Here is a 16,439-nt window from a genome sequence, read left to right on the forward strand (position 1 = left end):
AGTCTGGACATGTGGCATTCAGCTATGGGGTAATGCAAAAAAATCAAACATAAATAAAATACAAACCTTTCAAAACATAGCACTCGGGAAACTTTTAAATGCCTCTCCTTACGTCTAAAATCACACTATCCACACTGATCTAAAAATAAAATTAGTACACGAAGAAGCTATAGCTCATTACCAACGTTTCCACAATCGTCTTACCTCTAACAGCAACCCGTTAATACGAAATCTCGCAGTCCCTTTTATTCCTGGAAACCCGCCCAGAAGTCTAAAACGGAAATGGTGTCGTTACCTACTTGCTCACCCCTCTCATCAGTTAATCCAAAGACAGAGCACCAGTTTTGTTTAAATAATTTTATAAAAAAAAAAAAAATCCATTGCTGAGTGTCATTAGTGGATGACTTCTCACCTCAAGTGTAGCCTGTTATAATTAACTCTTACCATATAAGCTTATTGTGCCCCTAAAGTACAGATTGTTTATCTCAAATAAAAAAAAATAAAATAAAATATATATCCATGTTTATTTGTCCATATTACTTATTTAACTAAAAAATTCTAACATAATATTATTGTACACAAACGTTCAAAGTGTGGATAACTTAAAAAATGACCCTGGGTTGTTTCTAAGAATATATATTATTATATTGTTTTTTTTTTTAATAGGCTGTTCTGTTATTTTCAGTAAGTCAGTCATGTTGACGTATTTAAAAATATTTTTTTAATCCATCATCTAAGTAAAAATGAGTGTTGGTCGGTTATCAACCAAAATAATAAAGTCACCCTGGAAAATAGACCCTGCAAAAATAATATTTATAAATTAATTAAAGTTTGGAACCAACAATGGTATCATCACAAAGCCTACTTAAGGACATAAACAATAATAATTTTAAAATTTAAATAAGAACTATACCGGTTGGTCCACTGTGTCTTTCCAATTTCTCTTAGATGTAAGAAAATTGAAAAATAAGTTGTCTAATCCCTTACACATAATGATGTTTTATTTTTATTAACTAAACACATTTGAACAACCAAAAATCAAGAAATATAATATCTCAATTTTAAAATATAGGTAGATTACACAGAAAATATACTGTGCTCGTTTATATCTGTTTAATATATTATATAAACATAATTAAATACAAATTTGTTCGTACATAAAATATAGCTAAAAAGTAGAGTAATATAGCTAAAAAAAATCAAACGGATATAAGCTAACCATATTAAGTAGGTAGTAGTAGTAACTTAACCTAACCAAATGGTATGAGGTAGGAATTATTAGAGTTTTATTAAATGTTAAACTAGGTAATGTTAACGTTAATTAATTAAAAAATAACTGTTTTAATATTGATTTATAATTTTTCAACTAAAATAACTGTTTTGAAGTATTGTATTTTATTCTTCTATAAACTAAAACAATTTTAAAAATTTGCTTAAAACAGCAATCGGAATATATTAATTATAGTTGGATAATGAACATTTCAAATAGGTATAGTTGAATTATTTTTATATGTTAAATTGTTACACAATATGCAATACAACTATTTATTACTTTGTAATATTTGATATTTAGGTATGTTGTTTTTAAATAAATGTTTTGACAAAACTATGTGTTTTAGATACTCGAAATCCAAGTATTATGCTTACGCACACAAATGCATTTAATAATGGTACTTCACTAAAATAATTAACCAAGGTATATCTTAAACTTTTTAAGTATTTCCTCGATAAGAAATATTATAAATATGCTGATTAACGTAATTGTATAAAAGTTTATCTAAAAGTTATTAACATCAAACTATTGCATACCTCAAATTAACACATTTAGAAACTAAATTTATATTTGAATCAGTTGTTTTGTTTCTCAAAGATAATACATTGTTTACTTTTTGTTACAATTACAGACTACAGTACGTTATGAAAGTTTTTGTGTACATTATGTTAAAATTAAACTACTCAAAGGTTTTTCACATAGATTTTAAATTAAAACTAAAACTGATTAACGAATTCACAATGAAATACTGCAATTGTTTTATTATTAAATAATAAATTAAGATGGCATTTAAACTCAGATATACATGTAGGTATATGTTGTATATAATAAATTATAATATTATGTATATTAAAATATATGGTATAAAAATGTTATCAATATTATCATCATACTACACATTTAGTTGAGTATATTTATGTGTAATGAAAATTCTATTCCATTTTAAAGTTTAACTAATTAACAATTCGTTGAAACAATTAAAACATTCGATCAAAAAAAAAAAACAATTTTCTATTTTGAAAATATTAATATTTCCTGGAACCATTTGGTAATCCAATATGAACAATGCAAAGATATTTCTTGATTTCTAAAAAAAAATATAATACTATCCGTAAATGTGTAGGTATTACAGTTTTGTTTTTTTCAAAGACAAATACCTTTTAATTAATATTTCTTAATTAAGATAAATCGGTTACTTTCTATGATTTTTTTTTGCATACAAATATTTTATATTTAAACGCATCGTCAATAAAAAAAAGGTTTTATACTTATAATTTTTATTATTTTCATACTTTTGTTTTTATTTAAAGTTTATAGGCTAATTGGTCAGGACGCAAATGTTGTTATCTCAGCTTAAACAAAATGATATTATTCAAAACATTTATAAGACATAGTATATTATATATTAACTATATCAAAATATTAAATATTACCTATAATATTATTTATATTGGAAAAAAAACTTTCAATTATTGTTATATTTTTAAAGGTTATTTTAAAACAAATAATATAACAGCAGTCAAAATACCAATTTTTAAAGAATAACAGTTTATTTTTTAACCATTAAAATTATTTTATTTTAAAATGTTCAATTTTTTGATTTCTTTATTATTCCTAAATTTTATTAATTTTATGACAATTTAATTATTGTAAAAAAACAGTTCAGAATCATAATTCATTAATCATTACTTGTTTATATAGTCCAGTTAGATAATAATAAAAACAATTTTTTTAATATATATTTAAATTACGGTATCAAAATACATAACTATAGTGGAGTCTCTAGTCTTATTATATTTGTGTGAAGGCTATTGAAGTAAATTTTAGAAAAGTTACTTTTAGAAAATAAACATTTTTAATATAAACGTACAGAATATTTAATTTTTAGAAACTTAATATATTTTAATGTAGTATAAAGTTGTTTATAAAATAATGAATAAAACTAATATTTACAAAACAGTTTTAAAAAATGTTGAAATAGATCACGCATCTATTTTAAAAATAATAAGGTAATACATATTAATATAATTTATTGTAAAACCTCAAATTGTAACCAACGGCTTTCAGAAATTAATTTAGGTTATAATATTATGGTTGTTAATTTGTTTTTTTTTATAATATTGCTTATAATTGATTACCCAAATAATCCCTCATCCATGTATATGCATGTTTTTTTTTAAATATCATATAATATAAATTTGTAAATACTAGGACGAATAGTTAAAAGCTATTGTATATTATTATGCAATCCTTCAGCAACATTTGATGTTTGATACATTCGATTCGTCCTCGATAAAACAGCCCACTTTTCAATAGAAACACGGTAAGAATTCTATTTGTTGTAAATATTATTTCTATATCATATTTTAGACTCTGAGCGGAGTGATAAATGTATTGATTTTACAATGATGTGTGTTTTTTTTTATTTTGTGTCTGTCATTGCTTTTTTGGGCAGTAAAACCGCTTCGATTTTCTTCAACAGTATCTTGTTTGATGGGAAAGTGAATCTAGTTGGTGCATTCAGAAGGCCAAAATTATTAATAGTTTTCAAAGCGCCGGGAAAAACAAAAAAACAAACTAAGGTAAAACGGGAATATTTACGCAAAATCGGTTTTTGAACAAAATAACAATTATACATTTTATAAACCATACAATTTAAAAGCAATTTTATAATTTTATTGTTTTTCACTTGTTAGAATCTGAATTTTCATCAGCCGATTTTTTTAAGACATTATTTCAAATGATTTGGTGTTGGTGGCTGAGGCGCTAAAGACAGTTGAATTTTTGTAACGATTCTGAGCGTAGAAAGTCGTTAGCCTATAATACTAAATATATATATATATTATATATTATCCAACGACCCAATAGGGTCACGCTAAGTATAAAAAGAAAAGAGCTCCTTAAAGTTCTCACATAGGCAAGACACATGCGAAAACTTCTGGACTATAATTACAGGAATCAACACGATTCACGAAAAGATATTTCTTGAGAAAGCATAACAAATTTGTAGTTAAAAATTGAAGTTTAGAAAATACAATCATCTAATTTGAGATTTTACGTAGAAGTGCATGATGTATTTTTCAAATAATTTTGAACAATATCAACAGAGTTATAGCCAATTTAACTAGAAATTACTATATCGTATTTTCAACATTTTATTAGATAATATTTATGCGTTACCATCCACTATTCGACACGTGATCGGCCGAGAACCTCCACATAATATCATATAATATGACAGTGTTACCGATATTTTACGCGTATGTCGTCATAGATATTATATTCTTTAATATCTATGATGTCGCCATCACAGTGTTTGCCTCCACCACGTCATTCTCGAACACACATTCACTCTCAATCTCGATATCATATTATTACAATTTGAAACCACGTATTTATTGTCGCGTACTCGACTGTAACTACCATAATAAATTAATGTAAGTATCAATAGTTCAAATACTTAGCTATAAAATGATATTACAACTTTTAGAGCCGTTTTTTTTTGTACTATAAAAATATACTGTAAAATTCTAAGATAAACATTTGATGCCAATTTCAAATGTCTGCGGTAATACGTTTTTGAAATACAACAAAAAAAGAAAATCATTCAATGAGAATTCGTTAATTTAGGGGTAAATATCTAATGGCAAGATCATTTGAACTTCATACGCTCATAAAAAAATAATTTGACCTTCCAGTAAACTTTTTTTTTGTCATAGGTAGATATACTTGTGAAAAATCTGTATTATATTTTCAAATCTTAGATGTATAAAAAAAAAAAAATATAATAAATGTCTAACTCAAAATAATTTGCAAATTTTCATGATTTAGACGAATTTTGTCAAAATTCTATCTTAAGACGCTCATAACAGATTGTTGTGAATTTACGCTCAACTTAATTTTTTTAATTACACTAATAAATACTTATGAGAAACCTTTTAATAAAGTTTCAATTTTGTTTAATGAGCGAAAACATTTTTATCGACAATAATTAAATAAAAACTAATAAAAATCGAAAATGTCTTATGCCTTTAAAAACTTAAAGGAGTTAATATATTTTGAAACTGTTATCATATACAGAAATTGCATTATATAAATACTGGTGAAATTTTCAAATGATTACGGTTATTCGTTTTTGAGTAATGTCAAAAATATAAAATCGATTTTGTCAAAAACTGGATTATTAAAAATAAAATTAAAAAAACACACTCATGATTGTAAAATAATTCATCACTTTTCTCAGAATCTAAAATAATCTAAAGTCTTTTATATGATAAAATGTTAACTAATTTTGATCATTATCAAGCTAAGAGCTTTTACTTAAAAATAATAATATTATAATGTATTGTGTATTAAAAATATAATATGTACAATGCACAAATTACATAGGTAGGTTGAAGTATATGAATTTATATCTAAAAACAAATCAGATTTTAAGCTTATAGCGTTATATAAAATTGGTTAAAAGTGGTTATACCAAGGTAACCAGTGTTAGATGAAATAGGTGAAAATTGCATACATCTGGCTCTAAACTCATATTTTTCAGTTTTCAATACTTCTATTTAGTAGTTTTATTATGCGCAGAATATAAAAATAAGTGAAAAATAAAATAAATGCCTTTGCCGTGGTTTACTAACTACTGCCTTGTTGCATGAACTTTCACCAAACATTTGACGAATTAATATTGAGCTAATGGTCCCTTAAATATGATTTAGTGGCCAATGATTGGTTTATTACCTTTTATTAAAAAATTAAATTAATACATTTTTAAAATGCAACCCGGCATAAGTACTTACCTAACTTAATACACTGTATTGTATAATTTGTAAATATGAGAAACAATTATGAATTACTAATACATTTATTCACCTAGTTAAATATTTAAAAAAAAACAATGCATCCTTTCGAATTTTTTAATTGTGGTGTAAATAAAATAAGAATGAGTTAAATGGGCAGATTCTTTGTTGAGTGCTGACAGAAATTTAAAATCTTGGTGGGCCGGAATGTCTTAATTCGACGCTTAGCAGAGCGACATCAACTTTTTAATTTTTATATATAAAATATATATATAAATTTTATATATTTTATATTCATATTATATATGAATACTTAATTACTTAATTTATTTCATACTTTTTTTATCGACGTAATATTAATAATAGTATACAGAGATAATCATACAACGATATAGAGAGCTATACCTAATTGTACCTGATCGCATGATTAATAGTTATTTAGCTTGAAACGTTATGTATCTAAAATATGATTTTCGTAATATAATAAAGACTTTATAAAACGTGATTATTATAATGGTTGGTTTTCTAAAAGTTGACTTAGGTACTAAAACTTGCAAGAGATTCGCTGTATCTATACCGTGTTAATAGGTAGTACAGTATGAGATTATAATATATTATTATATTCAATGTAAACCACGAAAATTGTAAAACGACGGCATCAAATTCATAAAATCTTTATGAGGTAGATCCTTAATACAAGATATTATGTCTTGATAATTATATTATAATATTGTTTTGTCAAGAAATACTTAAATAGACCTGCGCAGCATAACACAACCGGGAAAATATTAATTCAATAAAATTATATGATAGTATTTCACCAATCGACCACGGTGTGTCGGTATTGTATACTTGTATACGATATGAAATATTTCGACTAGCGAAGATGGTTGACGTTTAATAGGGATGCCTCCCTGATGTCGAATGACACGATATTCCCGAGGGCTTTAAAAATAATTACAGTTCCCGCCGGTCACGTTGGTAAAGTTACTCTAGAACGGTATGTTTTAATTAAAACCTTAACCCAAGTACTTTATACGATAGAACAGAGTGTACGTAGGTGATGTCTAAACACAATGAACCACACTGTTTTAGAGTGAGTTTCAATTTCCAAACACTTCCTATACGAATAAGAGAACAATGTAACATAATTGGGAATTTAAAATTAGCACAAGTATAGAGGTAGGTATGTACATAATTATTACGTAACATTTCAGATCTGTCGTTACCATGGTACTGCACAAAGTTATTGTAAGAGGCCTTTTGTATGTTTGATACTTTTTAAATGTGTATATCATCATGTATATAGTATATCACTAATATATATTTTTACTAATATTATATCTTAAATAAATGGTATTACTTACACGTAATTTTTTTTTTTTAATTTTTATTATGAATTAAATGTTTACGTAAATTGTAATATTTCGGCCATCAGAAAAGTGTCACAAGAAAATTATTAAAACTGTATTATCATATATGAATTTAAATCCCATTCGTAATTTTTGATGTTAAATTGCCAAACAGCATGTGACTTTTGAACTGAACGGTCTTGACAGACGATTACAAAGGGTCAGTTAATTTATTTTAATTTAAAAACGTAATTGTTATAACATAACAACTAATGAGTAATAATTACCTACACAATATAATAAATTATACACAAAAAAATTGCAATCGTAAAAAATCATCTTCGATTAGTTATAATAATATATTTTTAGATACCTAACACATTACCCCACTAAATATTGGACCAATTTGAGAAAATCGCAATGTTTTGAATGAAAATAAATTGGAATATTGGTTTAAACTTTAAAGGAAATAGTCGATGAATTGTGACTTAGAAAGTGTAATTGATTAATTTGCTTATACATTTGCGTTACTTTTCATCTTCTGAATAATTTTAAACTATATCACCTGCTCTTATATATTATACTCCCATATTCAACTGCCCAATAAAATCACCCAAAAAATATTATATGAATACATTATGATGCTGGTGCTATGAATTGTTTAATTCAATTTTCGCAACATCCTCATACAAAATTTCATATTCACAACAATTATACTTGAAAGTTGAAATTATTTTCTTTTTATTTATTTATTGTGACCCTATAGGTATTTTTTAAAAAGTAATTCGTTCATTACACAATTCAATCAACATTAATCAACCTTTTAGATAAAGAACTTAGACAATTTTTACTTTTTATAAAAATACTTACTAAATTGTTATCTAATATTATTGAACAATTTAACTGACACAAATAAAGACAATATTTAATTTAATATTGTATAATCATTTTGATTAGGTATACGTATATTATATTATTATACATTATGTAAGTTTAATTCTTTAGCATAAACCGATGTCATTATAATACTAATAAGATGTGATATTAGATTTGTTTCAGTTACATAAATTATAAGCAGTACGTTAAACAAAATAAATTATTTTAATTAAATGTTTTTAAGTAATATGAATGCTAAATTAAAAAACAGTTATAAAATATTATAGTCTAAATTATTTCGATGTAAAATGTAAGAATAATTATTACCTACTTCAAATAAATTTAAACATTTGTATTATAATATTTCATAAATGGTAGATCAAAATCACAAATGATAAACGTAAAAATATGATAAGTAAGGTATTGGAGTCAAAAAAACATAATATATAAATTACATATCTCATTTTAAATGTATACAACGATTAGTATAAAAAATAAAAAATCGCCATTGAATTCATCAGAGTCAGATACTGATTGGCCGACACTCATCTCATTTCGCTCATCATGGTGCAGTATAATATGGTGTTTCCATCTTATTAATTTTTTTTATAGAATTCGGTGAAACAAACTGTGCTTCCATTACTGAGAGAAAACATCCTATTGATAAAACCACACATTATCTATGCATAGTACTATCCAGTATAATTGCAAAAGTATAAATATAAAAAGGGGAATGTTTGTATGAACGCAAGTAACCGCTCTGCTGTACAGTAGGTGTTCAACGTACCATAGTCATTGATAAAGTCACTGTAATTTACCTATGTGTTAAATTTGAATTTAATGAAAATACGTTGCATACGCAAAATTATTCAGCCTATTGCTAAGTATATTTTATAATTTTTATGATATATTTATATTGATATTATGTTGATTTATTAATTTATAATTAGTAATACGGTAGGTTGAATTAATTTGTTTTGAAAACATTGCATTTAATAAAGTCATTGTGTGTGGATGTAAAATATAATAATATACGTAAAATGTATTAAGTTCCACAAATAATATTTTTAAATTACACCAAAATATCTAAAATCATCATTCTTCGTTTTTAATATCTAATTGCATATTTTAAAATTATATAATTTATGAAAAATACTAATATAGGTATACATTTTGTGAAAATCGCAAGTATCTATGGATATATTGGGACATTCGTTTTTAAATACAACAAAATAAGAATCATTTGATGAGAAACCGTTATTTTACGTGTGAATATTACATTTTTTCAAATTTTAAACTTAAGACACATAAAAATTTGTTGTTGAATAACACTCTTTTTGTTTTAATTACAGTAATTACAACCTATGAAAATCCTTATGGAAATAAAAACTATTATGAATTTTTAACTACAAAATAATTTGCATATTATAATTGCGATTCTTATAAATTTAGTAAAACATTTAATTTTAAACTTGTATAAACAAATATTATGAAAATCTTGTATTTTCGATATTCTTTAATTGATATGAACAACTTTTGAGGAAACTTGTATTACTTTTTCAAGGTTTTTGACCGAGCAAAAAATATTTCATCGATTTTTAGAAAAAAACACTTAAACAAACCGAAAATGTCAAATGTTTTTTTAATATAACTTAACATGACTTTTAGAATTTGTAAAATATAACAATTTATTGTATATAAAATACTAATATAAACATTTAAATTATCTACAGTTATTCATTTTTCAGTTATGTCAAAAAATTTAAAAAAAACATAGTTGATTTTGACAAAAACTAGTTGTACGTAAAAAATTTCATTTTTCATCTATATTTTGAAAATTACTGGACATTTTTTACATTTAAAAAACTAACCTCAAAGTTGAAAATCTAAGCACTTTTACTGCTCTAAAGGTGATGATAGACACAAAAAAAAACATACAAACATCTTTCTAAAATCAATATATTCAGACTCTCATATGAGCTTAGGTACTAACTATAAATATACAATCGTTACTTCAGTCAAAGATTTTATAGAATATATTACATTATAATTATTGCAAATAAAATAATTTACAATTAAAAATATGCGTACTATTTATGTTTTAATCATATAAACCTGGTTAAATTATCATATTTGTTATGCTAATAGATTTTATTTGCATAATATAATCAATACATTTATGTTATCACGTATACTAAATCAGAAACCAGAGTAATAATGAAAATAATTCTTTGTAGAAAATAAAAACAATGCAGTTTTTATAGGTAACTGTGCATACTTAAACTTTAAAATTAAAAATAAATTAGATAATATATTTCAAACTGTCTAAATCTGAAGTTCTTAGCATTAAGGGTTACAGACCAATTCATTAGAAGTTTCAAAACTTCGAAGTTACTGTAGTAGCTTTTAGGATTAATATTATTCAAATATTCTAATTTCAATAACATGAAATACATATTCAAACAGTAGGTACATATTTTATGTAATTTTACCATATTTGCAGCTCGTTTGTATAATATTAACTCTGTATAATATAATCATCATGACATGTTAACTTTTTTCTTATATGTAATAGCATGTTAAAAGAACATAATTTAATAATATTTATATTATAATGTAATATGCATGCATTCATATTTCACTAACTACATACAACGCCTTTTTTTTCATGAAAATGCTCTGTTGAACTATTTATTTAAATGCGAGTACTCAACACAAACGCCTAGCATAGTTTGTTATATTATTTTAATTCCTATGCCAGAAATATTATTTATTATTACTGTAATGATACTGAAAATGTTGTTGAATCATAAAACCATTTAAGCTAAACCGATATTATATTGTCTTGAAAATATAATTTGTAATGAAAATTATAGGTATATTATTGATTAGTTTGATTTATACAAAAAATTATTCTATATGGGATCCAGGCGGGAATCCTGCTCTCAGCTCAGACGTTGGCGGCTCAGGGGACTCAGGCGCGTCGGGCACGACTCAGACGTGCATTGACAGAAGCTGCGAATTCAGACACAGTTCCAATCATCAAAACGGTACAGAAAAAAAAAAAATACACACACACACAATACTGTAATACTCGACACACACATGTTTATGGTTTATCTCGAAATTATTTTCACCAACGCCGTTATTATTGTACACACATCAAAATAGCACAGATTTTTGCTCACCACCGGCTTCCCGGACATTTAACAATTAATTTGAAATGCACGAGCTTTGAATGCAACACTATAATATACGTCCCCCATCCCGTAGTAGAAACTTTTTACCAATGACATGTTGTGAGTGAAACAGATAAACGACGCTTCAACGAACATGAGTCATTGCCTGCCATTTTTATTGGTCCCTGGTTATGTTCCCTCTTACTTTTATTTTTGCAATAACGTTAAAATTGTGACTAAAACGCACATTCTGTTATGGTAAAAAAATTAATATCAAAAAAAGCGCAGTATGATAAATTGCTCACTATTACGATCTTTTCTTCCAACAACAAAACACTCAAAAAGCGAAACATTCATCTTTTTCAAATCTCTATGTTTGACAAACATCCCACAATGTTTTCCATATTCCATGTGTTGTTATTACATTTGTCTAGCTGAGTACTGATCGACGTTGACGTAATAAAATTGATGTCATAACTATTGTAATAAATTGTTCAATTTTAATTTAATTTAAATATATGTGGACGCATTCGTTTATTTTTTAAATATGTGAATGTAATTGATTTTTTCTCTGCTGTGATTAAAAAAATAAAATAATACATAACACCGAAAATATGTAATTCTCCATTTGAAAACAAATACATATGTACCTATATGCCTATTATACCTAGGTATAATATTGTATAATATTATGTTATATAACTACAACAATATACTCACGAGTATAAATTAAGTACCTACTTATAAGTTATTAGTATATAACCATTGACTTTGCGAAATAAGGAGGGAACTTTACATGAACTATAATTTATAAGTTATGAAAATGGCAGGTACCTATGTCGTTAATGTTAAACCAGAATTAAAATAAGTATACATTTTAAATTTTACATGGCGCGAGCGTCCCGAAATACAATGAACTGATTTTGAATATTTGTAAATTTTGATTGGTAAGATATATAATAAAAACGAATATAACTTATGTTATAGGATACGCTCACAAAATATATTCTATATGTCTCCCCACTACGATATAAATGCGGTATTCGAATTAATGTCAAGTATTTAATTATGTACTATTTAAGTACTTGTATTGACTTACTTACTTGTCATAAATAAGTAACTCGTATCATGGGACAGAGCAAATCATATTTACATTGTTAAAATAAAATAGTGGTACACCATTATTGTAAAAATGTTTAATTTATTACATATATTACAACTATTTTGTTTGCAATTGAAATATCATAACGTACCTAATAATAATAACTATTTTGAAACATTGTGAATATCAATATTATAATATTATTATTATCATATTTTATATTGAATCACGTCTTGATTACTATAAATCAACAAAATTAGATTTTGTTATCGGACTATTATATTTTTATTTTTGAATGTGTAGTCTTTCAAAATCGTTTTAATTATGTCAATGGCTTATAAATTATAAAAATATATTAAAACATATATCATGTAATACACATTACAGGGAGTATAATATTATTCACGATGGTAAAGTATAATCCATGACCATCATCCATCACCAACTTATGGACCCTTGTCGTTATAGTTCCATGAATATTTCGCAGTTGGAAAAAAATAATATGTCGTATCATGCGCCTGTTCATACACACATATTATTAAATTTCTATATATATTTTTTTAATAAATACAACGTGATTGTCATACATTATTCAGTAAATATAATAATAAAAACAATTTAAATCACAATTGTATGTTAATCAAAATAGATCAAATTTAAAAAATCGTGAATAGCTTGAAATAATATATTAATATCTTAGTTCAAAAATGCATTTGAACGTATATATTTTGGTCAAACAAATTTTACATTTCAACTATATTAAATAATTTTCACTTGTCTCTAAAATAATCGTGTGGTTAATTAATATTAAAATTAAATTAATACAAATTTTAAAAGTATCATTCATTTTTGAATTATAGTTCAAATATTATATTCAAATATTATAGTTGCATTTCATATTTTTTTGAATATTTATCATTTTATGGATGGTTTTAAAGGCCCAATAAACCAAAAATAAAAAAATATATAATGTATTTCCACATAAATCATTATTTATATTGGTTTATAAAGAAAAAAATCAAATATATAACTATTATAATACTAATAGGTACATATACATGTTATGTTTATAAATGTACACGTATACTACATTATAATTTATAAACACATTACTTAATGTCTTTAATGTTTTTGAAAGTTTTTTGTTGATTTTCACTACATTATAAGAAGAGTTTAATAGGCGGCACTTGGCTCTAATTGTTGGGGTGCAAAAATTAATCGCAATTTACTGACCAATTAAAATCATTGGTTTTGCCCTCTCAGTATTTTTTTTGTGGTGGGGGGAGGGGGGAACTGTTCCTTCGTGACCCTCTATCCTCCCAAATGCCGCCTATGGAGAGTATACTTGCTTAGCATGCCTAAGTGTTTATCTAACGATATCTAAAAGAGCTTAGTTTATTTTACACAGTCTAACGCGGTGACGTTTTCAGCCTCAATGTGTAGCAGAACAAACAGAGGGTATGATCAATACTGTGTCCCTTGTCTTTTCGTCGTATTGTTTTCCCTGAACATAATCAGTACACATTCACAAAAACACACGTCTACAACATATAAGTAGATGGTGTTTTTGTTTTTTGTTATGTTTCTTTAACCATTTTATCCAAAAGGCTTTTATATATAAATGTTGTGAATTTTCAGATCGTTTAATCACGTCACACAATATATATTTAAACGATAAATACTAGAGAATTGGCGAAACGCCAAAGATTAACGAAAAAGAATAAATTTGTTTATTAATGCAATTCATATTCAAATCAGCGGTAGCAAAAAAAAAAGGTGGATAATTAATCATTTTGTTGGTCATTATTATTATGTGATTATGAGTGTGAGTGCGGGGGAGGAGGAATTGTAATTAACAACTTTGAAAATTTCCATAAATAAACCCTTAAAAACTACATAAAAATAAAATGATGCACACACACACATAAAATATATATACCTATAATAGATGTATACAGGTATATAAGATGTATATTATTAGTACTTAAAAAATAAACACAGTTTACAAAGTTATTCTTATTACATATTGAAGTACCTATAATATACCAGCAAGCCAGCAAGGTGTCTTCATTAACATCCAATTACTTATCTTTATAATTAAAATATATATAGTTTACACCTGGTTTAAATTTTTAATTATATATACGTAACTTAGGATTTTTTTCGAATACGAGATGCTATTTTATAACAAAATATAAGAAATTAATAGTTAATTAAATTTAATTGCATCACAATTTCCTATGGTTTATAACAACAATTATATAGATAACCTATCAAGATTTGAAAGTATTTTCTTTTTATTAATACTTATAAAAATAAATTTTAATAGTAAGGCGTTTAAATTAGCAACAAATATCGAAATAAAAAAAAAAATGTGTTCTTAAGTTCCTATGTTATATATTTTGTATACATTAAACACAATACAAAATTTGTATTAATTTAATTACAATGATTTTAAAGAATGTAGTTTATTTGCTTGGATGGAAATATTTATTGACGATAAAAATAATAGTTACTATACAATGTCATAATTTAGTTCATATACTTTTATATATTTATTATAATATGTACACACGTCTGTCGTCTATATAACATATCATGTTCATATGTATTTATGTACGAAACTGGTTTAGGGTATATATTACATATTCATACCACGTAGGTATGTATGTTATACAGTATTATCATTTCTAGATTAGTTTATCGGAAATTGGTCAGCCACAACCTACCCTCCGGGTTAGGTTAACCCAACCCAACAGTATTTTAGCATAGTCGTATTGTTGTGATACAATATAAAGGATCCGTATACATTATGCTCATCGCGGATGTAACGACTTCCTTGTGTGTTTTCCTGGACCGTAATATCCGCTACACTATGCAAATTGTACGGATGTCTATTAACCTATGGAACAGAGTTTTCGATAATACGGCACTATTTAGCAAACAAAATGTCTCTATATAAGGTTCTTTTCTTGACTAATAATGATAACCTTTTTATACCCGAATGAATTTCAAATTGTATATTATCACGAATATTCTGGCATGGAATAAGTCGATATATTTTCCTACCCAAACGTCAAAAAAAAAAAAACCTAAGTAAACATTCAGCGATAGGAGACAGTATTCCTATATAAGGTTAGAATATTATTATGACCTATTTACACCGGCAATGTATTCGAAAAAATATTTATTTTTACACTCTAAAATCTAGTTATCAAAATCATTGATATTCATAGAAATACCTACTACGAAATGTTTAAATTCATTCGATTTTATTTCAGATTCATTTTCCATCAAAAATATGAACTCATGAAGCATACTTTAATATGTTAACTTTAATCATGTTGTATGATAAAATGATTTGTTAATATATTCATATACCTAATAATATTCTTAATGGAATTGAAATAATAAAATTTAAATTATTGTTACAATGTAACGAAATAATTATAAATAAGCGTACATCTATTCATTTAAATAACCAAAATCTATACTTATATTTTATATCCATAAATTATTCTTATATTATACATTTTATCAAACAAAAATTATTTTAATCATCATCGATTTAAGATATTTATAATTGTATATAATGGTATATAATTATGTACCGCATTATTAACAGCTACAAGTTACAACTTATGTCAAAATTATATTCAAACCTCAAGGTATTAGGCTTCATTGATCTCTATTTCTAACATTTGTCTTATTACACGTTTTTGATAAAGCTACATAATTTCGTTGATATGTAATTTATCAATTTAATCTATACTTAACCTAATTTTTAATGTTTAATGCTGTTCACAGATAGAGTTAATTTATGAGAATTTAAAATTTAAAATGTGAACAATATATTGTAAT

At 25.4% G+C, this 16,439-nt stretch overlaps 1 protein-coding gene across 5 annotated transcripts in view; it reads left to right on the plus strand.

Annotated features, from left to right (window-relative positions):
* LOC132943737 (small conductance calcium-activated potassium channel protein-like) overlaps positions 1–16,439 on the plus strand; it is a 260,695-nt gene that overhangs the window by 148,680 nt on the left and 95,576 nt on the right. For 4 of the 5 annotated variants that reach the window (XM_061012815.1, XM_061012817.1, XM_061012814.1 and 1 more), the window contains one exon: positions 11,228–11,347. The exons of the other annotated variant lie outside the window; for it this stretch is intronic. In XM_061012815.1, the coding sequence (XP_060868798.1) occupies positions 11,228–11,347 (120 nt within the window). The remainder of the gene's footprint in view (positions 1–11,227; positions 11,348–16,439) is intronic. 5 annotated transcript variants of the gene reach the window in all.

This window comes from Metopolophium dirhodum, chromosome 4 (genome assembly GCF_019925205.1).
Source record: "Metopolophium dirhodum isolate CAU chromosome 4, ASM1992520v1, whole genome shotgun sequence".
NCBI classification, from domain to species: domain Eukaryota; kingdom Metazoa; phylum Arthropoda; class Insecta; order Hemiptera; family Aphididae; genus Metopolophium; species Metopolophium dirhodum.